The sequence below is a fragment of the Callithrix jacchus genome, chromosome 8 (genome assembly GCF_049354715.1).
Source record: "Callithrix jacchus isolate 240 chromosome 8, calJac240_pri, whole genome shotgun sequence".
In the NCBI taxonomy this organism is placed as follows: domain Eukaryota; kingdom Metazoa; phylum Chordata; class Mammalia; order Primates; family Cebidae; genus Callithrix; species Callithrix jacchus.
Window position 1 is genome coordinate 84,659,799 of NC_133509.1, and position 25,291 is coordinate 84,685,089.

The 25,291-nt window shown below is 37.6% G+C and overlaps 1 protein-coding gene across 3 annotated transcripts in view; it reads right to left on the reverse strand.

Moving 5' to 3' along the window:
* SOS2 (SOS Ras/Rho guanine nucleotide exchange factor 2) overlaps positions 1 to 25,291 on the reverse strand; it is a 130,436-nt gene that overhangs the window by 29,145 nt on the left and 76,000 nt on the right. For 2 of the 3 annotated variants that reach the window (XR_013521197.1, XM_035260450.3), the window contains exons 8-14: positions 25,171 to 25,269; positions 15,583 to 15,710; positions 13,879 to 14,534; positions 13,003 to 13,084; positions 11,271 to 11,393; positions 4,775 to 4,878; positions 2,032 to 2,254 (exon numbers count right to left, since the gene is read on the reverse strand). Coding sequence is in view for 2 of the 3 variants with exons in the window: in XM_035260450.3 (XP_035116341.1) it covers positions 2,032 to 2,254; positions 4,775 to 4,878; positions 11,271 to 11,393; positions 13,003 to 13,084; positions 13,879 to 14,534; positions 15,583 to 15,710; positions 25,171 to 25,269 (1,415 nt within the window). In the remaining variant the exon portion in view is untranslated. The remainder of the gene's footprint in view (positions 1 to 2,031; positions 2,255 to 4,774; positions 4,879 to 11,270; positions 11,394 to 13,002; positions 13,085 to 13,878; positions 14,535 to 15,582; positions 15,711 to 25,170; positions 25,270 to 25,291) is intronic. The other variant, XM_035260451.3, reaches the window with a different exon arrangement.

Consider the following 25,291-nt stretch of genomic DNA (forward strand, 5'->3'; position numbering starts at 1 on the left):
ATCAGATTTGTGTACAAATAAGTACTTACTAACAGTTTCTGAAATGTTTTCTTAAAGTGGCTCTATTATTTTACCAGAAATTTAGTACACAAGGCTGGGCGCAATGGCTCATGCCTGTAATCCCAGCACTTTGGGAGGCTGAGGTCGGTGGATCACTGGAGGTCAGGAGTTTGTGACCATCCTGGCCAACATGGTGAAACTCTGTCTCTACTAAAAATACAAACAATTAGCCAGGCAGTGTGGCACACACCTGTAATCCCAGCTACTCAGGAGCTGAGGAAGGAGCATCACTTGAATCTGGGGAGGCAGAGGTTGCAGTGAGCCGAGATCATGCAACTGCACTCCAGCCTGGGTGACATAGTGAGACTCCAACTCAAAAAAAAGAAAAAAGAAATTTAATTTACAAATGATGTCAATATTAGGTATTTTTCTATGTCCTGAAAGTAGGTCCACATAAAGTGATGTGTTTTTTTTTCTGGTGTTTATTCATGTAACAATTACATTGTGAGAAAAAATGTGATGCAGTACTATTTGCTTTTTTACCTCAAGTAACAAATGTGATGCAGTACTATTTGCTTTACCTCAAAAAATCAAGTAACCTTCATTTCTACCTATCACAAATCCCACAACATAAACAAAGCTACCTGGATTCTAAATTACTTAAAATATGACATTCTGAGTCAGATGCTGACAACTTCTGGTGGGTGTGCTAAAAGTCTGGTTCTGAATGGCATAGCCAGTGCAACCCAGGAAAATTCTAAAGAATGTGAAGATAATATTGTAAAGGTACCTTAGTATATTACCCATTAGCACTAAATTTTATATATTTTTGCTTTTCCCTGTGTAATCTCTATTTAAAAATTGGCTGCTAATCAGGATAACTCCTTGGGGATGTTTTTATTTTATTGTTGAGACAGGGTCTTGCTCTGTCACTCAAGCTGGAGCGCAGTGGCATGATCTCAGTCACTGCAGCCTTGACCTCAAGTTGCCTTCCCACCTCAGCCTCCTGAGCAGCCGGGAGTACAGGTCTGAGCCACCATGCCTGGCTATTTTTTGTAGGACAGGGTTTTGCCATGTTGCTCAGGCTGGTCTTGAACTCCTGGTCTCAAGTGATCTGCCCACCTAGGCCCCCTAAAGTGCTAGGATTACAGGCATGAGCCATCATGCCAGCCAAGCATATTTATATTTTAAAAGGGGCTCCTATGCTACTCACAATAGCTATGATACGGAATCAACCTAAATACCCAATAATAGATGGATGAATAAAGAAAATGTGGTATATACAAACAATGGAATACTATTTGACCATAAAAAAGAATGAAAGCTTGTCATTCAACACAATATGGATGAGCCTGGAGGACCTTATATTAAGCAAAATAAATCAGGCACAGAAAGAAAAATATAATATGTTCTGACATATTTTTTAGTTTCATGTACATAAACTAAAAAATTATGAACTCAAGGAAATAGAAAGTAGAACTGCAGCTATTCGTGGCTGGGAAGGATTGGGAGGAGGGGAAAACGGAGAGGTTGGTATAGAAAAGTTTTTGATGGAATGATAATGGTAGTGACATTTTTTGACAGAGAGCTGTTACATGCAAGACCTATACCCTTCACAGGAGGCTGAGTTGTAAATGAGAAAATAAAAGCCCTCTCACACAATAGTCTATTCACTTACCTGCTAAGAGCCTAGCATCCATACCACCTGACTTGGCTGACTGACCTCAAAATAATAATTTCTGATTATAATTTCTAAGCTGAGAAATTATCAGGAGTTGGAGAGGGGTGGCGGACTTGAAAATCTTCTTCCTGTCATTCCTCTTGCGACAAATTGCTAGTCCCTAATATAGGCCTAAATAGTGATATAAACTTTTACTTGCAGGGCAGACTAATTTAAAACTGCTATAACCTTTCATCTAAGCCCATGAGAGCAGATGAGGTATTTTTAAGTACTCATGAACAATCTGCAAAGTGTTTCAAATATAATGTTCAAGACTCTTAAAAATAAAGCAAGAAATTAACATTGTCTACCTGTAGAGATCAGACTCCAAAAGTGTAAGCTGACGTGCAATTTCTATTGGATGAAGTGTCATGAGATCAAATGTTTCAAACTGTCCTGGTCTGCTGATATGCCATTCAATTGGTGGAGGTGGACTTTCAAAGGTAATATTATGGCTTATTCCATTTGCCTGAGCTTGCTTCTTCCTCTTGATGATCTTAGCAATTGACTCTACCCATTTCTTCATAGCTTTCCCTGGAAAAAAAACATATAAACAAAAATGCCTTTTACTTGACAGACATGACTGCAAATCTTCATTTAATTCTTAACTTTCACCCAGTTTCAACAATTACTAACTCACGGCCAATTTTTACTTTTTCTAACCCTATTCATGCCCTCCCTTTACTTCCTACAAATCCAAGACATCATATTTCATTCATATTTAAACATCTCTAAAATACTCTTTAATAATCACAATACCATTATCACACATAAAACTGACTTCTTAATACATTGTTATCTTCAATTATTTTGTTACTGTTCACATTTCTCTGATTGTTCCATAAATATTTTCCTTATTATTATTATTATTATTATTATTTTTGAGACAGCGTCTTGCTCTGTGGTCCAGGCTGGAGTACACTAGTGCAATCTCAGCTCACTGCAACCTCCATGTTCCAGGCTCAAGCAATCCTCCCACCTCAGCCTCCCAAGTAGCTGGGATTGTGCACACCACCACGCCTGGCTAATTTTTGTATTTTTAGTAAAGACAGGGTTTCTCCATGTTGCCCAATCTGGTCTCAAACTCCTGGTCTCAAGCGATCCACTGGCCTCTCCCAAAGTGCTGGGACTACAGGCATGAGCCACTGTGCTCGGCCATAAATATTTTCTTATAGTCTGAAAAAGGATCTGAACAAGATTGCAGGTATTACATTGAGTCAACGTGTCTCGTCTCCTTTAATCTACAGGTTACTGCTTACTGCATATTTTTGCTTGCACTTTGTGGAAGAAATTGTCATTAGCCATGTTTTCCTGTCCTCTATATTTTCTGTAAACCAGAGATACAGTGACTTGATCTGATTCAGGATTAATTTTATGACACAAATGCTTGTCATAATACTTCTAACAGGAAGCATATAATGTCTAGTTACCTTTATGTGATGTTACCCATGCACTCATGACAGTTCCCTAGATTTATTATTTTGCTAGGAACTGAGAAATGGTGATATTCTACCATTCCTTCTTCACTTACTAGTTGAAATACTTCCACAAAAATAAACTTTCCCTCATGAACTATTTGGTTATCCTGAAGTACAACTAGTATAGAAAGAACTTTGGACATTAATGTAACCATTTACTTAATTTATTCTACTGTGTCTGTACATTTTAGAAGCTTCTTAGACTGTGTCTAATCCAGTGTTCTCATCTAGAATACGAACTTTTGTTAGTTTGTTTTGAGATAGGGTCTCACTCTGTCCAGCCTGGTGTGCAGGAGTGCAATTCTGGCTCACTGCAGCCTCAACCTCTGGACTTAAGTGATTGCTTCACCTCAGCCTCCCAAATATCTGGGACTACAGGCGCACGCCATCACGCTCAGCTAATTTTCATATTTTTTGTAGAGACAGGGTTTTGCCATGTTGCCCAGCCTGGACTGGAACTCCTGGGCTCAAGCAATCAGCCTGCCTCTGCCTCTCAAAGTGCTGGGATATTCTAGGTGTGAGCCATTGCACTGGCCTAGAATACAATTTTAAAATGTAGTATTAAGAACAATTTTAAGGCACACATAAAAATGTATCATAAATATCTCAAAGTCCAAACAAAGGAATAACATTCTTAACTTTCAATAAATTCCCCTTAAAGAACAAGTAGAACACAAAATAAGTTATGCTTGTTATAGTGTTTGTAAAGCCCTATCATGTCAGATAAAACATACATGTTCTCATTTCAATAATATACATTTGATGACCCATATGTTTAAATGTTCATGGCCTAGGGTTTCATTTCTTGGGCTGTGATTCTGAAACTTCAAGTAGAAAACTATCTTTCAGGTGTCAAATATACCAAAAACATTTCCAGAAGATGTAAATATTGTAAGAGCTGTTAATCACCCAAAATTAGAGAGCAAGATTAAAGAAAATAAGAAAACATAAAATTACACATATTTTTATTCAGTTGAAGAAATGATAACCTTGCAATGAGATAAAATTAAATAGGTTAATTTTATTAAAGAGGACTTTTGACTTCTTTAAAAGAAATATTCTCCTCAAAAACTTGAAAAGGCAAGGTTCTAAGATCTCAGATGATTCTAAACATATGTGAGCTCCTTGGCATCTATAAAAAACTTTCCAAATGTTATTTCAGCTTTTTTAAAATGAAAAATGCTGGCCAGGTGCAATGGCTCATGCGTGTAATCCCAGCACTTTGGGAAGCTGAGGTGGGTGGACCTGAGGTCAGGAGTTCGAAACCAGCCTGGCCAACATGGTGAAATCCTGTCTCTACTAAAGAAACAAAAATGCCAGGCCTGGTGGCACGTGCCTATAGTCCCAGCTACTTGGGAGGCTGAGGCAGGAGAATCACTTGAACCTTGGAGGTGGAGGTTGCAGTGAGCCGAGATCACACTACTGCACTCCAGTCTGGACAACAAAGCAAAACTGTTGAGAGAGAGAGAGAGACAGAGAGAGAGAGAGAGAAGCAGTTTAGTTTCTTAAAGTCACACAAATTTGAAAATGAACTCATGTGCAATATAAGATTCAATCAAACCTTTAAATAATATACCTCTTACACTTGAAATGAAGGATTCTAGTCTTTCAAGTAATTCCAAATCTCTTTCAAAGTCATAAAAATGATGTTCAACCCAATGCCGAAATACATTTAAGATCCTGGTAAAATGGAAAGAAACATATTTTAGTGAAACCTAAGTGTTCAATTACACTTTTTCACTTCTCTAATGCCATGATGATAGCTTTATATATAGGGTCAATATAATATTCAAAGACTCTCAAATCTGTATTTAATTAGTACCTTAAGTGCTTCAATTACAAAAGAAGAGTAGGTCTCCAAACTGTGTATTACTTATTAATAAAACATACTCCTAAAATATTTATAAGCATAAAAATAGTGGTTTCTGTGCTTCCCATTTATGTTGAGGAAAAGTACCTTTCTTTTATTAAGATGTAGAAAATTAATGCTCTATATTACAAAAGCTATTTTAAGTTCTTAAAAAAGCAGTTTTGAAGATTTGAATTTTGATATATTTTTCACTTAAAATGGAAAACCAACTAAGATGTACTGCATCTGGTTCTAAATCCAAGTGCTATCATCAAATTTCTTTTTCTTTTCTTTTTTATTTTTTTTTGAGACAGAGTTTCACTCTTGTCGCCAAGGCTGAGGTACAATGGCGCGATCTTGGCCCACTGTAACCTTCACCTCCCGGGTTCCAGCAATCCTCCTGCCCAGCCTCCCAAGTAACTAGGATTACAGGTGCCCACCACCACGCCTGACTGATCTTTGTATTTTTAGTAGAGACAAGGTTTCACCATGTTGGCCAGGCTGTTCTCAAACTCCTGACCTCAGGTGATCCTCCCATCTCAGCCTCCCAAAATGCTGGAATTACAGGCATGAGTCACCAGGCCCAGCCTACCATCAAATTTCTATGTAATTTACAAATATGCCTACAGTCTCTTATTTCATTTCAAAAGACAAAAGTAGAAGAACTATTTTGTTTTACAGTATCACAAAAATGATTACCTGTCACCGTGCAAAGAGATTTAATCAACTATGCAAATGGAAAGGAAAAGAAAGATAAGGGGGAGGGAAGAGGCAGAAAATAGAGGAAGAAGAAGGGAAAGGGAAAGGGAGGGAAGAAAGAAAATAGGCAAGCCATGGAGAGAAAATATTTGCAAAACGTTTATCTGACAAAGGACTGGCATTTGGTCCTACTCAATATACTCCTACAACTCAGTAATAAAAAGACAAGTATCTCAATCAAAATTAGACAGAATTTGAACAGATTCTCCACAAAATATGAATGAAATACCACTACATACAGCAGTATGGCTAAGGCATACAGACTGACATTAGTAAACGCTGGTGAGAGTATGAAGCAACTAGAACTCTCATATATTGTTGGTGAGAATGTCTGGGAAGTTTTGGCAGTTTCTTTCAAAATTAAACACAAACCTACCTTATGACCCACCAACTTCACTCTGAGCTATTTACCCAACAAAAGTGAAAAATATTCACAATAAGATTGGCAGTTAAAGTCCATAGCAACTTTATTCATAATAACACAAAACTAGAAAAAGCCCATGTATCTTTCAGTGGGAAAAATGAATAAACTGGTATATTCATATAATAAAAACAACCTCACAATATACTGACATACAAGCAAAACCACAGATGAAATTCAAAAGCATGTTGAGTAAAAGAAGACACAAAATTGAATTTGTAAGAATGAATTTATGTAAGAATCTAAAACAGTTAAAACTAATCTATGGAGGGAGAAATCAGAACATTGCCTTTGGGCAGTGGGAACAAAAACTGATTAAGAAGGAACATAAGGAAACTTTCTGGAGTATAGTAACATTCTATATCTTGAAAGGCGTTTGAATTATAGAGATGCATGTTTTCGTTACAATTCAACAAAAGTACACTTAAGATGTATCTTCTATCTTCAGTGGCAGCAAGAAAAAAATATTTCATTATATGCATATTTTAGAAAAAAAGAAAAACAAACACTGAACTGTTAATGACATACGAGTTAAAGTATTTAAGAAGTGTACTTCAAAATTCATGCAAAAAATTAATTAATGAGCTGACAGATGAATGATAAATGAATAGCTATATGAACAGATGAATAACAGTCTAGGTGGGGAGTTTATGGGTGCTCATTGTAAAATTCTTTCAATTTTGCTACATGTTAAAATTTTTCATAATAAAATGTTAGAAAAATTACTACCATCCATTTTACTAAAAATATTTCGATATTTATATAACAGGTTTAATATCTTGGCTTGGATTTCAGAGTTTTCAACTCTACCCACCTCCATATAGGTAATCTCATCTACCACTTCTTGCAATACAATGTCAACATTTCTCTCGGGTCAATGTCCTCACCTGTGTCCTCAGCACATCATTCTCATTTCTGCCTTCTTGCCTTTGTTCATACTATTTCCCATGACCCTGAATACATACAATCACCTTTCTACCTATCTAAAGCCTATACATCCTTTAGGGGCACTCTCAGACTTACCTTTTCCAAGATGCCTTCCCTAATTACTCTGGCCAAATCTTTGCTAGTCCTGCAATTTTATAGAGATGTATTTTTCTAAGTCATTAAACACTCCAAGTAGAACAACACATAAGAGTTTCATGTGTCTTTTTTCCCCAATAAGGTCCCCAAAAAGCCATAATATGACAGTCTTTGTTACTTCTGTACTTAGCATAGTTATAAGTACAGGACTGAGAACACAGCACATGCTTAGAAATAAATACTTAAAGGACTTATATGACTGAGAATCAAAGACCATAATCTCATCTTCTTAGACAAAGAATGACATGTCAAAAAAAAATTTGGTGAAAGACATAAAGCTGGGAGCACTATCATTCCACTAAAACTGCATTTATTTGTGGCAATTATCTTGGGAAATAATTAATATACTCAGTTCCTAAATTACAATTTATTGGTCAACAGTAATCTGGGAAACTTGAAATTTAAAGAGAAAAAATATTTAGATTATATATAATTAATAAGATAACTTGGTTTCCAATGGAAAGGGGTAGATAATACTTTGGTTACTTGGACTGTAAAGAGGGCTAATCAAAGGAGCTTCCAATTTTCAAAGTGGTACACAAAGTGCTTAGTGGTACACACACACACACACACACACACACACAGGCTAAGAAAATCATACATAAGTCTCAATCTTGTCCTGCCACTCTCTATATATGACTTAGCTCAAATTACTTTATCTTGCTAAGTTTTGATTTCCTTATATATAAAGTGAGAATAGTAATCAAGTTCCAAGAATGAGATAAAAAAGACTAAGCATTTAGGGTAATGCCTGGCACAGTAGTATTTAACAACTAGAAGCTTGATAATCAAATACATTCTTAGAAATTACTGCAGTGATTTCTTAAAGTAAAAAATGTCTATATATTTTGTGAGAGATAGTGGGAAAAGGGCTAGAACTTCCACAAATACTATAAATTGTAAAAAAAAAGCCAGGATTGAGAACGATCCAAGATGGCCGATCGCTAACATCCCGGGATTGCAGCTCTCAGGGAAGGCACGGAGAACTAGAGGACGCCACACTTTCAGACAAATTCTGGTCGCTCACGGAGCAGAAGATCCCCCAGTGGAGGAATCACACGGGTCGCCAGCGCGACTCTCGTGGCCGGCGCGGCAGCTCTCGGAGCAGAGTAAACAGGTTCAGAGGACCCGCACAGGTCCCCAGCAGGACACCAGAGCCCGGCGCAGCAGCTGTGATGGCACCTCGGCGTGGCAGCGCTGGGCGCAGAGTAAACGGGACTAGTTCCCCTTCTGACTGAGGTTTGGAGCCCCAGGAAGGCAGAGTCGCCTACTACGGACACAAGAAGGAAGCCAGACAGGAGAATCCTGGGCAGAAAAGCACCATCAGTTTTAAGGCTGCTGATCTGGCCCTGGGAACTAACAACCTGGACTTCCACTCAAGAGACCTAATCTGAAAGTTGGTAATTTCAAAGACGACAGGAGGATAAATTTACAATGACGGGAAGAAACCAGCGTAAAAAAGCTGAGAATACTCAAAGTCAGAACGCCTCTCCCTCTAAAAATGATCACAGTTCCACATCAACAATGGAACAAGGCTTGATGGAGAACGAGCGCATCCTGATGACAGAATCACTCTTCAAGGAATGAATAATAACAAACTTCGGTGAGTTAAAAGAACATGTTGTAGCCCAACGTAAAGAAACTAGGAACTTTGAAAAAAGGTTTGATGAAATCCTATTGAGAATAGACAACTTAGAAAGGAGTATGAGTGAATTAATGGAACTGAAGAATACAATACAGGAACTCCGAGAAGTATGCACAGGTTTAAACACTCAAATTGTTCAAGCAGAAGAAGGGATATCAGAGGTCAAAGTCCAACTTAACCAAATAAAACGTGAAGAAAAGATTAGAGAAAAAAGGATAAAAAGGAATGAGCAAAGTCTCCAAGAAATGTGGGACTATGTGAAAAGACCAAATTTACGTTTGATAGGTGTACCTGAATGCGACGGAGAGAATGAATCCAAGCTGGAAAATACCCTTCAGGATATCATTCAGGAAAATTTTCCTAAACTAGCAAAGCAGGTCAACATTCAACCCCAGGTAATACAGAGAACACCACAAAGATATTCCTCAAGAAGAGCAACTCCAAGGCACATAATCGTTAGATTCACCAGGGTTGAAATGAAGGAGAAAATACTAAGGGCAGCCAGAGAGAAAGGTCAGGTTACCCACAAAGGCAAGCCTATCAGACTTACAGCAGATCTCTCAGCAGAAACTCTACAAGCCAGAGAGAGTGGGGGCCAATATTCAACATCCTCAAAGAACAGAACCTTCAGCCCAGAATTTCATATCCAGCCAAACTAAGCTTCACAACTGAAGGAAAAATAAAATCTTTTATGAACAAGCAAGAACTCAGAGATTTTATTACCACCAGGCCTGCTTTACAAGAGCTTCTGAAAGAAGCATTACACACAGAAAGAAACAACCAGTATTAGCCTTTCTAAAAATACACCAAAAAGTAAAGAACACCAATATAAAGAAGAATTTACACCAACGAATGGATAAAACAGCCAGTCAACATCAAATGGCAGTAACCCTAAATTTAAATTGACTAAATCCCCCAATCAAAAGACACAGCCAAAACCCAATGGCATGTTACATCCAGACCTGTTTCACATGCAAGGATACACAAAGACTCAAAACAAAGGGATGGAGAAAGATTTACCAACCAAATGGAGAGCAAAAATAAATAATAAATAAATAAAAAGCAGAAGTTGCAATTCTCGTATCGGAGAAAATAGATTTTAAAGCAACAAAGATATAGTGGTAAAAGGATCAATGCAACAACAAGAGCTAACGATCCTAACACCCAGATACGAGACTTAGATTCAATGAGACAGAAAATTAATAAGGATATCAAGGACTCGAACTCAGATCCGGAACAAGTAAACTTAATAAATATTTATAGAGCTCTCCACTTCAAATACACAAAATATACATTCCTGTCAATACCACATCACACCTACCCATAAGTTTAAATGAAACATTGATTGGCCATTATTAATACCCAATTTTTTCAAAATAAAGCAATATTTCCATTTACTCTCCCTCTTTCTTCCTCTCCTTTACTTATTTTTTTTTTCTTTCCTTCTCTCAAAAAAAAAAAAGAAATCAACTTTTAAACCTCTAGATCCAGGTCGGCAATGTCTCTCTCATTGCTTGATTTCCTTCCTTCCCTTCCCTCCCTCCCTCCCTCCCTCCCCACTTCCTCCCTTCCTTCCTTCCTTCATCCCTTCCTTCCTCCCTACCGTCCTTCTTCCCTCCCTTCCTGCCTTCCACCCCCCCGCCTCCCCCCCAAAAAAGAAAGCCAGGATTACTATATGATCACAAAGGGAAATGAAGGAAAAAAAGTGTGAAAAAGGTTGACAGCAGGCAAGCTCACATGAAATTTAAACTTTTTACTTATAATAACAAATAGGTACCCTGTTACGTAAGCATAACATACCACATGCCAGAGATATGTAATGCAAAAGTTAATCATAATAAAGGAATTGCTGATTTTTTTAGATTTAATAATGATATCCGATTTTAAAAAATAAGAGTCCATATCTTCTAGGGATACATAGGAAAATACTTACAGATCAATTATGTTGCCTAGGATCTATTTCAAAATAATCATGGGGTGGGGTGTTTAAATTTGTAGGGAAACAGATGAAACAGTGAGTTGATAATTAATGAAGGTGGTAGATCAATAAATGGGTTTATTATATTCTTATATCTGCTCTTGTATCTTATAAAACAGGATATTTAAACAGTTGAATTTCTTCAGGGTATTAAATAGCTTCACTGAGAAATAACTTTTTTAGTTAACTTAACTGCTTTAAAGTTAAAAATAATACCTATATTTGAACTTTTAAAAGCTAAAAACTTTTGTGTTAACTATATGTTGAAAACTGAATGACACATGAAAAAAAAAAAATATATATATATATATGTGTATGTATAATATTCAAGCCAAACCTAAGTTGTACTGGTTGGACGTATTCCTTGCGAAATCTTTTAAGGTCTGCACTGATTGGCTGCTCGCCTTTCTCTATTGCCAATTTATCTGCATCAGTAGGTTCTGGCTCTGGAATTTCAAAGCTAAGAAGAAAAGCAAAAGGAGAAAAATCTGTTCATACATAATGAAAATACAAGGAGGAAAATATTTTGACCAAGTAACCTTCTTTCCTACCACTTTTTTCCAAAGTGGATTACTATTAAACTTCCCTTAAAGTATGACATACTACAAAAAACTGTCCTTTGGCTATACAAAACTAAGGTTTTGTATTCTAACTTCTATAAAAACTCAAGTTTTGTCTGTTAGCACTGATCAATACAGAAAAGGTCCATGGAAAAGAGCCAAGAAAAGAATTCATCAGCAATTTAAAGAATATGACAGAAATGGCTTATCCAATAATCTGTCCATAATACTTGTATTGTTAAAATGAAAAAAGGCTAATAAATTTATTTAACTAAATGAGTAGAAATTCAAAGAGAGGGCCAAAACTGAATACTTAACAATATTTAAAGAATTCACCTAAGTGGATAAGATAAAAATTTTAAAACTTGCTCAAACATAGGAAATACAGCTGAACTGTAAGCCTAACAAGTTTGCCTTCCTCATTCTGGACAATGGAAACAGAAGTGAGTAGATCTTCACAGCACATTACACTGACTCACTCTGGTAAATTTAGTTTCATAAAACAACATAGTGATAGAGGTCTAGAATTATATCTTGATAATACAGTTACTAAGCTTTGTTATAAGTAGTAAGTTTTAGTAAGTTTTAAAATGTAAAACAAAACATCAGTTTGGAGTCCAGATTCTATATTTGTTTTATAAACTACAAAACATTTACGTCACTAAAATACTAAGTAAAAAAAAATTCAACCCAACACTAATTTTTAAAAGTTAATCATAATAAAATAATTGTTGATTTTTTTAGGTTTAATGATGATACTTTATTTTTAAGAACAAGATTCCATATCTTCTAGAGATACATAGGAAAACATTTTTTTTTTTTTTTTAAGATGGGGTTTCACCATGTTGGCCAGGCTAGTTTGAAACTCCTGACCTCAGATGATCCGCCCACCTAAGTCTCCCAAAGTTCTGGGATTACAGGCGTGAGCCACCATGAAAGGTGAGCTAGGAAAACATTTATAGATTAATTATATTGTCTAGGATCTACTTCAAAATAAACATGGGATGGAGTGTTTAAATTTGTAAGGAAACAGATGAAACAGTGAGTTCATAATTATTGAAGGTGGTTGATCAATAAATGGGTTTATTATATTCTTCTTTATGCTCTTGTACATGTTTTAAAAGTTTCATAACAAGTTTGTTTTAAAAGTAGAAAGTATTAGGCAGAGTAGTCTACAATCCAAAAAATTAAGTGGTAAGTAGAAGAGTCTCTTTTAAGAAAGTATCATTTTATTGTACAGAACAATATTCATTGAAATACAGTGCTTTTATCCTCTAAATTATTATGTCTGATAACTACTTGAAATATTTCTAAGAGCTGGAAAGATCTCTGTTATAAACAGATTTTTAGGGAGTACTCTATTTGAAGGGAAGAGTAATACTGCCAATTTAATGCCAAATAAAGCATGTTCAATAATTACTTGAGTATTTATTAGTTACTAGGCACTTTATAAAATACAGTTAATTTTTCACAAAATGTCAATACAAGTAAAATACATATTTTTCTTACCGTTCAATCAGTAAGCTCAGCAATTCCTGTGGTTTACAAAATGAACGATATGTGGTAAGAAAAGTACGAACAAAATTGGGATCTGAAAAGGTAAAGCATAAAATAGGTTTTATGTTTAATGTTTTCAGTTTAATTAACTCAAAAGTACCATATTTGGAGGCCTTCCTCCCTTTTTCTTTTTACTTTGGTTCCTAAGATAGTGGCTTTTCCTGCCAATCATGATACTGGCAGGATACCATGGTATCCCTGCCATATACAGAAAAATATTGACATAGAGAATATATATATCATGGTATATTCTTAATAAACGAGGATTGTTTTCAAATTTGAAATTCATAAATATGTAAATTATATGAATATTTATTCAAAATGAATGAAGTTAACAATATTACAGTTTTAGAGATTTAATTCTTTCTTTTATTTATTCCTTTTGTTTCGGCAGTTTTTGTTTTTGTTTTTTTTTTTGAGATGGAGTCTTGTTCTGTCACCCAGGCTGGAGTGCACTGTCATGGTCTCGGCTGACTGCAACCTCTGCCTTCTCTGTTCAAGTGTTTCTCCTGCCTCAGCCTCCTGAGTAGCTGGGATTACAGGCGCATATCACCACATCCAGCTAATTTTTTTGTATTTTTTTTAGTAGAGAGAGGGTTTCACTACGTTGCTCAGGCTGGTCTCGAATGCCTGACCTTGTGATCCACCCATCTTGGCCTCCCAAAGTGCTGGGATTGCAGACGTGAGCCACCGCACCCGATCTTTTGCAGTATTCTTATATTTTGGAGGCAATCTATTTTTTCCCCAAGCCTCAAATACTTTTGAGCATTCTTAAAAAACTTTTGGGTCCCAGGCCCTAGGTCAGCACTTGCAATGAGTTTCACATACCTGCATACATATGATATGTCAGCCTTTCAATTAATTTCACCACAGTTCCTCCTTTAATAATGGGGATTCCACTCCTACTTTGCAAACTGTCTTCAAAAACAATGTTTTCCTCAGAGTCTTTTACTACAAAACGATATACTTCAGGACTTGGTAATCTCAGTGGTTGTTCATTTTCTTCTTTCAATAATACTGAATCTAACATTCGATCTAGAGTACTACGATAATGAAGAGAAATAAGGGCTGCCATCCAATTATTTTTTTCTTCAGCAGACTTTGCGGCAAATATTATGCTGTTCTCATCTTTGGATACTAACTCAAAAGCATGCTTGTACTCACAAGTATCTTCTTTGTCACAAATCTGTATTTTCCTCATGACAAATTTTTCTTTTAACCTGTATTCTGCACTACTATAACCTGGAAGCCGAGTCTGGCCATGATTAGGCTTACAACTGATCATTAAGCCATCAAATAGAAAAATATGACGTTCATGTTTAGCACCGATTCTTGTCAATGGTCCCTCCATAATGAATTCATTACAACACTGTCCAATATCTTTGCCTTCCCATCCATCAATATTTTTCTGAATTTCATTCATTTTTTTGATAGCCAGGTGTTTGCTTCTTAATTGGTGACCATAAAAAGGGCAAACAGGATCTCTAAACAAACAAACAAACAAACAAAAATTAATTTTATTTATTCAGGAGCTAGGCAACCCAAATGGTTTTAAGCATATACTATCTCAAATCAAGTGAGAAAAATATTAAATAACCAAACAGACTTTACACACAGTATTTAGTTATGACTTTGCCACCAAATAATAATATATCCCTCGATTTCATTATTATGAAAGAGAAGTACTACCGGCTCTATAAGGACTAAAATTACAAAAAATCCTAAATTTATTTTATAGATTATATTTTTAAACATTTATTAAGTCTACCATAACAATATAACAATGCTAATCTTAAGACTAGGCTGGGTTGGCCAGGTGTAGCGGCTCAGGCCCGATCCACAATCCCAACATTTCAGGAGGCCAAAGAAGGCAGATACCCTGAGCCTAGGAGTTCAAGACCAGCCTGGGCAACAGAGCAAAACCCTGTTTCAAAAAAAGATACAAAAATCAGGCAGGTGTGGTGGCATGTGCCACCCAGCTATTCGAGTCCCAGCTACTCTAGAGGACTGAGGCAGGAGGACTGCTTGAGCCCAGGAGGTCAAGGCTGCTGTGAGCTGAGATCACATCACTGCACTCCAGCAACAGAGTGAGACCCTGTCTCTTAAAAAAAAGAAAAAAGGCTGGGTGCAGTGGCTCACACCTGCAATTCCAGCACTTTGGGAGGCTAGGATGGGTAATCACTTGAGGTCAGGAGTTCAAGACCAGCCTGGCCAACATGGCGAAACCCTGTCTCTACTAAAAATACAAAAATTAGCAAATGGGGTGGGGGTAGGCACCTGAAGTCCCAGCTACTTGGGAGGCAGAGGCAGAGGAATCATTTGAACCCAGGAGGCGAAGGTTGCAATGAGCTGAGATTGCACCACTACACTCTAGCCTGGGCAACAGAAACTCATTCTCAAAAAAAAAAAAAAAAAGGAAAAGACAAAGATATGACAAGCACAACTTTCAAGAATGTAACTATCACTATAAATCCCACTTCTTTAGAAAACCAGGTATCAGAGACAGTGAAGTAAGCAGAGGCATTCACATACCCAGGTCGGCGTCTAGGTGAATACTGCTTGTAAATTCGGTCCATGCTACCTTGGAGATTCAGGAGAGCGGTAATAGCTTGGTTCAAACATTCTCTGTCTTCTTGTTCTTCACTACATGCTTTCAATTGCTAAGAAAAAACAGAAAGAAAAATCAAAACTGCATTGTCTGACTCTTCCCCCAACTTTCTAGTAATACAGAAAGCAGCAACAAATACCAACTCTAAATGAATTTTATATATACTTAATAAAAACAGCTGAAATTTTATATAAACCTACTGACCTCTCAAACCAACCCTCTTTGTTTCTTTTCTTTTCTTTTTGGAAACAGGGTCTCTCTCACTGTGGCCTTGAGCTCCCAGGTTCTAATGATATTATTCCACTCTCAACTTCTCAGGTAGCTGAGACCACAGGTGAATGCCACCACACCTAGCTAATTTTTAAAATTTCTGTAGAGACAGGGTCTCACTATGCCTCCCAGGCTGGTCTTGAACACCTGGGCTCAAGCTATCCTGCCTCTGCCTCCCAAAGTGCTGGGATTACAGGCATGAGCCACCAGACCTGGCCCAAACCTCTTTCTATAAACATAAACACAATACACATATAAATTACCATGAGCATAGTAATCAGAAAAAAAGAAAAAAAGCAACTGTAAACACCATTTGGACATTTTATTTTTATTTTTTGAGATAGGGCCTCACTCTGGCACCCAGGCCGAAGCACAGTGGCAGGGCTAACTGCAGCCTTGACCTCCTGGGCTTAAGCCCTCCCAAGTAGCTAAAACCACAGTGGAATGCCACCACATGCAGCTAATTTTTTTATTTTTACTTTTTTGTAGACATAGGGTCTCACTATGTTGCCTAGGCTGGTACCAAACTACTGTGCTCAAGCTATCCTCCCACCTTTGCCTCCCAAAGTGTTGAAATTACAGGTGTGAGCCACTGTGCAGGGCTACATTTTCCAAAGATATTTAAAAAGTTTAAAACATGTAAGTTTTTTCTTAACTCTGTATGAAACTTTACTGAAATTTTTACCCTGCTTTTCTTGAAACTCCTACCAAATGCTACATTTACTATGGATATGTGTGACCACAGCAAGAGAAATTCTAATAAATTATGAATTTATCTCTAATTCACTGTACTAGGAGTTCAGTCTAGGTATGAAATAAGACATATAATCAATTATTTTTTGTTAGTAATATATTATCTAGATTTTCGTAAGAGTGAAGTTGGTAATTTGGTGGGAAATTCAATCCATTGAAACCTACGACTAGGCTGGGTGCAGGGGCTCATGTCTGTAATTTCTTCACTTTGGAAGGTTAAGGCAGGAGGATTGCTTGAGGCCAGAAGTTTGAGACCACCTTGGGCAACATAGTGAGACTCCATCTCTAAAAAGAAATAACCAAAAAACCCCAAAACAAACAAACAAACAAACAAACAAAACCCATGACCATATGTCTCAAAACAACACAATACAATAGAAATTACACAAATAGTTAACAAGCACATAAAAGATACTCAACATCACTGTCATCAGGAAAATTATAATCAAAACCACAATGAGATACCACCTTGTATCCATTAGGATAACTACTATTATTAAAAAAAAAAAAAGACGAAAGAAAGAAAGTAACAAGGTTTGGCAAAGATGTGGAAAAATAAGAACCTCATGCACTGTTGGTAGGAATGTAAAATGGTGCAGTTACTCTGAAAAACAGTATGGTAGTTCCTCAAATAATTAAAGATAAAATTGCTGTATGATCCACCCATGCAACTTCTGGGTATATACACAAAAGAATTCAAGGCCAGGCGCAGCAGCTCATGCCTATAATCCTAGCACTTTAGGAGGCTGAGGCGAGTGGATCATAAGGTCAGGAGTTTAAGACCAGCATGACCAACATGATGAGACCCCATCTCTATTAAAAAATACAAAAAATTAGTGAGGTGTGGTGGTGTAAGCCTGTAATCCCAGCTACTTGGGAGAATGAGGCAGGAGAATCACTTGAACCTGGGAGGCAGGGGTTGCAGTGAGCTGAGATCACATTACTGCACTCTAGCCTGGGCAACAGAGTGAGGCTCTGTCTCAAAAAAAAAAAAAAATTCAAAGCAGGATCCCAAAGACATAATTGTACACCCACATTCACAGAAGCATTATTTATAGTAACCAAAAGGCACAAAAAAAAGCCAATGGTCTACAACAGATGAATGAAAAAATAAAGTATGGTATAAAAAATACCTCAATGAAATAGTATCATCTCTCAAAATTTATTTGTAAACTTCATTGATGTTGTGTGTTGTTCTAGTTTAATTTTGTTTCATTATCTGAATGAACAACCATTTATTCTTTTTTGGTTGGCAAACAGGCTTTGCTATTACTGACACCTGCTATAGACATTGTTGTACATTTCTCTTGGTATACATGTGCATGCATTTTGTTTCTTTAGAGTATATATTCAAAGATGGAACCGTCATACAGTATGCATTTTTTTGTTTTTTTTTTTTGAGATGAAGTCTCACTCTGTCGCCCAAGCTGGAGTGCAATGGCGCAATCTCAGCTCACTGCAACTTCCGCCTCCCAGGTTCAAAAGTTTTCCTAAGTGGGTTGTACAGTTTACATTCCTACCAGGATGCAAATAGTTCATGCTACTGTTTATGAATATTTTTGAACTTTTAAATTTCTATTATCTGGCGTGTGTGTAATGGTATCCTATGGTTTTAATTTGTATTTCCTTGACTACTGATGATTTTGAATATACATTTACCGCCATTTTGGATATCCTGTTTTGTGAAATGATTCAAATCTCTTGCCATTTCAACTCTTCTAAGGCTTGTCTTCCCATTCCACATTTCTATTTGTTCTTGTTGTTGCTGTGCATTAATTAAAACTGAATATATTCCATATTAATTCTAAGGGTTACTGTTTCACTGATCAGACATGGTTGGTTTCTATTTATTCATTCTTTTTTTTGAGATGGAGGCTTACTCTGTTGCCCACGCTGGAGTGCAGTGGCATGATCTCGGCTAACTACAACCTCCATCTCCCAAGTTCAAGCGATTCTCCTGCCTCAGCCTCCTGAGTAGCTGGCATTATAGGCATGCACCACCACGCCTGGCTAATTTTTGTATTTTTAGTAAAGACTAAAAACATGGTTTGACCAAGTTGGCCAGATGGGTCTTGAACTCCTAGTCTCAAGTGATTCGCCCCACCTTGGACTCCCAAAGTGCTGGATTTACAGGTCTGAGCTACCTCTGGCCCTCTTTATTCATACTTCGAAGCCCCAAATTGCTATTATTTAGTAATAAGAGTATCTGTTGCCTTTAGACAAGCATGAGAACTCATCAATGAGTGTTTATTTTCCGACTTCTAATTCCCTAAACAATTACCCTTGATTTTTCAAAGGTAGGAGTGATACCAAAGTAAGCATGTGAAAGATGGGAGATTTTCTGGTGCTGATCCATTCATTTCTCTCTATCACTGCTCTTGATTTTCACTGACTCTAGCTAACATCTAAGAACTGCCTACTTTCAGATTACGGCCCCTTTTAAACTATAATTCCTATATATCTTGCTCAGTAAAATGTTCTTTGTGAATTTTGTTTTCCTTTAAGAGACAGGGTTTTGGTATGTTGCTCTGGCTGGCCTTGAACTCCTGGCCTCATGTGATCCTCCCATCTCAGCCTCCAAAGTAGGTGGGACTATAGGCTTGTGCCACCATGCCCAGCTTCCAACATTATTTTTCCAGCTTCCAACTTTTTTACTGTTCTTTAGAAGCAAAGTTATCTTTCTGCCTGATTATTTTGTACCTCTCCTTTAGGATACACCATTGGTTTAGATGCTTAAGACTTCTCCCATCTAATCCATGACAGTAACATTAATATAAAAGCCAGAGATAATCTCAATAGATTCAGAGAAGCCCTTCGACAAAATTCAACAGCACTTTATGCTAAAAACTCTCAATAAACTAGGTATTGATGAAACATATCTCAAAATAATAAAGCTATTTACGACAACCCCACATCATACTGAACGGGCAAAAATTAGAAGCATTCCATTTAAAAACTGGCACCAGACAAGGATGCGCTCTCTGATCACTCCTATTCAATATAGTATTGGAAGTTCTAGCCAGAGAAATTAGGCAAGAAATAAAAATAAAGGGTATACAATTAGGAAAAGAAGAAGTCAAATTGTCCCTATTTGCAGACAACATAATCATATATTTAGAAGACCCCATCATCCCAACCCAAAACCTCAAGCTGATAAGCAACTTCAGCAAGCCTCAGGATACAAAATCAATGTGCAGAAATCACAAGCATTTCTATATACCAACAACAGATAGAGACCCAGATCATGAGCAAACTCCCATTTACAACTGCTACAAAGAGAATAAAATACCTAGGAATACAACTAACAAAGGATGTAAAAGATTTCTTCAAGGAGAACTATAAACCACTGATCAAGGAAATAAGAGAGCACACAAACAGATGGAAAAATATTCCATGCTCATGGTTAGGAATAATCAATATTGTGAAAATGGCCACACTGCCCAAAGTAATTTATAGATTCAATGCTATCACCATCAAGCTACCATTGATCTTCTTCACCGATCTGGAAAAAAACCACTTTAAACTTCATATGGAACCAAAAGAGAGCCCACATAACCAAGACAATTCTAAGCAAAAAGAACAAAGCTGGAGGCATCATGCTACCTGGCTTCAGACTATACTACAAGGCTAGAGTAATCAAAACAGCATGGTACTGGTACCAAAACAGAGATATAGACCAATGGAACAGAACAGAGGCCTTGGAAGCAATGCCACATCTACAACCATATCATCTTTGACAGACCTGACGAAAACAAGCAATTGGGAAAACTGGCTAGCCATATGCAGGAAGCTGAAACTGGATCCCTTCCTTATACCTTACACAAAAATTAACTCCAGATGGATTAGAAATTGAAACATAAGAACTAACACCATAAAAACCCTAGAAGAAAACCTAGGCAACAACATTCAGGACATAGGCACAGGCAAGGACTTCATGACTAAAACACCAAAAGCAATGGCAACAAAAGCTGAAATAGACAAATGGGATCTAATTAAACTTAAGAGCTTCTGCACAGCAAAAGAAACAATCATCAGAGTGAACCAGCAACCAACAGAATGAGAAAAAGCTTTTGCAATCTCCCCATCTGACAAAGGGCTAATATCCAGCATCTATAAAGAACTAAAACAGATTTACAAGAAAAAAACAAACCCATTCAAAAGTGGGCAAAGGATATGAACAAACACTTTTCAAAAGAAGACAAATATGCAATCAATAAACATGAAAAAATGCTCATCATCACCGGTCATTAGAGAAATGCAAATCAAAACCACATTGAGATACCATTTCATGCCAGTTAGAATGGTGATAATTAAAAAATCTGGAGACAACAAATACTGGAGAGGATGTGGAGAAAAGGGAACACTTTTACATTGTTGGTGGGAGTGTAAATTAGTTCAACCATTGTGGAAGACAGTGTGGTGATTCCTTAAGGATCTAGAAATAGAAATCCCAGTTGACCCAGCAATCCCATTACTGGGTATAAACCCAAAGGGTTATAAATCATTCTATTATAAAGACACATGCACAGATATGTTCATTGCGGCACTGTTTACAATAGCAAAGAGCTGGAACCAACCCAAATGCCTGTCGATGATAGGCTGGACAAAAAAAAATGTGGCACATATACACCATGGAATACTATGCAGGCATAAAAAACGATGAGTTCATGTCCTTTGTAGAGACACAGATGAATCTAGAAACCTTTATGCTCAGCAAACTGACACGAGCAGAAAATCAAACACCGCATGTTTTCACTCATAGGCAGGTGATGAACAATGAGAACACTTGGGCACAGGGAAGGGAATAACACTCAGTGGGCTAGGTGAGGAGGCAGAGGGGAAGGGAGGGGAGGGGAGGGAAGGGACAGTGGGGGGCAGGGCAGATGAGGAGGGATAACACCGGGAGAAATGCCTGATGTAGGCAAAGGGGGTGGGGAGGATGTGGCATGTATGTACTTAGACAACTATCCTGCAGGAAGCAGGATGTGTACATGTATCCCAGAGCCCAAAGTACAATTAAAAATAAATAAATAAAAGCCAGAATAATTCTATGTACATCTTGTAGGCATTTAGGCAAGGAATACATATGATGATTTCTAATAAATACTTATCTCTTTTTCATGTTCTTTTTTATGGAGTGCTACTACTCACAGCATTTGATGCTAGAGGTAGCCAGCTTTTATGCACAAATAGATGAGCAATTTGATTGTGTTTGTCTCCATGGATATTAATGGATCCATAAAGAATTCATCAAAAGATATACAGGCTTCATATGAACATATAAGCAGCCCCAGATGTATATTTGGATGCCTGAATTTTTAAAAATAATGTTCATGTCTTATTAGAAGTCATATCATTAGTCTTACGGTTGCCCTCTAATATTTGCCAACATTTAAAAATGCTGGTTTGACCATAAAATTGAAAAGAATTTTTTTCCCCTATCTGAATGATTGGTTTCTTAAAATCCCTACTACTAGGTCTGCATTTAAAATCAGGTCAGGCTGGGCGCAGTGACTCCCGCTTGTAATCCCAGCACTTTGGGAGGCCAAGGTGGGCAGATCACGAGGTCAAGAGATCAAGACCATCCTGGCCAACATAATGAAATACCATCTCTACCAAAATACAAAAATTAGCTGGGCGTGGTGGCGCACACCTGTAGTCCCAGCTACTTGGGAGGCTGAGGCAGGAGAACTGCTTGACCCCAGGAGGTGGAGATTGCAGTGAGCCAAAATTGTGCCACTGCACTCCAGCCTGGTGCCTGGCAACAGAGCGAAACTCTGTGTCCAAAAAAAAAAATCTACTTAGCCAATGAGACCAGGACTTGTGTTTGGCTAATTAAAATAGAGCACAGAATCTTTTTTTTTTTTTAAAGTTATACATATATTTTAAATGTGTTGCTTGGGTCCCAGCTAAGAGAGGAAGAATACAATACTGCACAGAAAAAAATATTAACTTCAAAAGTTATTTCCTTTGTAAGATAAACAAGATAGGAATTAAGAGCAATGTTATATATAAAGGTTATTAATTACTTATATAAAGTAAGAATTAAAAGACTGGTACTGTGTGTCTCCAAAAATAATCTTAAAAAGTAAACTCGAGAGAACGATCCAAGATGGCCGATCGCTAACATCCCAGGATTGCAGCTCTCAGGGAAGGTGCGGAGAACTAGAGGACGCCACACTTTCAGACAAATTCTGGTCGCTCACGGAGCAGAAGATCCCGCAGTGGTGGAAACACACGAGTCGCCAGCGCGACTCTCGGGTTCGGCGCAGCGGTTCCTCCGGCAACTAGGCGCGTTAGCACTCGGCGCAGAGTAAACAAGACCGGTTCCCCTTCTGACCGAGGTTTGGAGCCCCGGGAAGGCAGAGTCGCCTACTACGGAAACAAGAAGGAAGCCCGACAGGAGAATCCTGGGCAGAAAAGCACCATCAGTTTTAACGCCGCTGCTCTGGCCCTGGGAACTAACAACCTGGACGTCCACTCAAGAGACCTAATCTGAAAGTTGGTAATTTCAAAGACGACAGGAGGATAAATTTACAATGACAGGAAGAAACCAGCGTAAGAAAGCTGAGAATACTCAAAGTCAGAACGCCTCTCCCTCTAAAGATGATCACAGTTCCACATCAACAATGGAACAAGGCTTGATGGAGAACGAGCGCATCCTGATGACAGAATCACTCTTCAAGGAATGGATAATAACAAACTTCGGTGAGTTAAAAGAACATGTTGTAGCCCAACGTAAAGAAACTAGGAACTTTGAAAAAAGGTTTGATGAAATCCTATTGCGAATAGACAACTTAGAGAGGAGTATGAGTGAATTAATGGAACTGAAGAATACAATACAGGAACTCCGAGAAGTATGCACAGGTTTAAACACTCGAATTGTTCAAGCAGAAGAAGGGATATCAGAGGTCAAAGTCCAACTTAATGAAATAAAACGTGAAGAAAAGATTAGAGAAAAAAGGATAAAAAGGAATGAGCAAAGTCTCCAAGAAATGTGGGACTATGTGAAAAGACCAAATTTACGTTTGATAGGTGTACCTGAATGCGACGGAGAGAATGAATCCAAGCTGGAAAATACCCTTCAGGATATTATTCAGGAAAATTTTCCTAAACTAGCAAAGCAGGTCAACATTCAACCCCAGGTAATACAGAGAACACCACAGAGATATTCCTCAAGAAGAGCAACCCCAAGGCACATAATCGTTAGATTCACCAGGGTTGAAACGAAGGAGAGGATACTAAGGGCAGCCAGAGAGAAAGGTCAGATAACCCACAAAGGCAAGCCTATCAGACTTACAGCAGATCTCTCGGCAGAAACTCTACAGGCCAGAAGAGAGTGGGGGCCAATATTCAACATCCTCAAAGAACAGAACCTTCAGCCCAGAATTTCATATCCAGCCAAACTAAGCTTCACAACTGAAGGAAAAATAAAATCTTTTATGAACAAGCAAGAACTCAGCAATTTTATTACCACCAGGCCTGCTTTACAAGAGCTTCTGAAAGAAGCATTACACACAGAAAGAAACAACCAGTATTAGCCTTTCTAAAAATACACCAAAAAGTAAAGAGCACCAACATAAAGAAGAATTTACACCAACGAATGGATAAAACAGCCAGTCAACATCAAATGGCAGTAACCCTAAATTTAAATTGACTGAATTCCCAATCAAAAAACACAGCCAAAACCCAACGGCATGTTACATCCAGACCTGTTTCACATGCAAGGATACACAAAGACTCAAAACAAAGGGATGGAGAAAGATTTACCAACCAAATGGAGAGCAAAAATAAATAATAAATAAATAAAAAGCAGGAGTAGCAATTCTTGTATCGGATAAAATAGATTTTAAAGCAACAAAGGTATAGTGGTAAAAGGATCAATGCAACAACAAGAGCTAAGGATCCTAACACCCAGATAGGAGACTTAGATTCAATGAGACAGAAAATTAATAAGGATATCAAGGACTCGAACTCAGATCCAGAACAAGTAAACTTAATAAATATTTATAGAGCTCCCCACTTCAAATACACAAAATATACATTCTTGTCAATACCACATCACACCTACCCATTAGTTTAAATGAAACATTGATTGGCCATTATTAATACCCAATTTTTTTCAAAATAAAGCAATATTTCCATTTACTCTCCCTCTTTCTCTCCTCTTTCTTCCTCTCCTTTACTTACTTTTTTTTCTTTCCTTCTCTCAAAAAAAAAGAAATCAACTTGTAAACCGCTAGATCCAGGTCGGCAATGTCTCTTTCAATGCTTGATTTCCTTTCTTCCCTTCCCTCCCTCCCTCCCTCCCTCCCTCCCTCCCTCCCTCCCCGCTTCCTCCCTTCCTTCCTTCCTTCATCCCTTCCTTCCTCCCTACCGTCCTTCTCCCTTCCTTCCTGCCTTCCTCCCCCCACCAAAAAAAAAAAAAAAAAAAGTAAACTCTTTTCTATTAGGTAAGTACTTTAAGATTCTATGTTATAAAATCTTACCTTTAGTAATTCAAAATAGTGCCAACAGTGATACACTGGCACCAGCATAAGACGCGGAAGGACATAACGAACTGCTTCTTTAAAACCATCGGCTATGGACTGCAAAGCAAAAAGATATCAT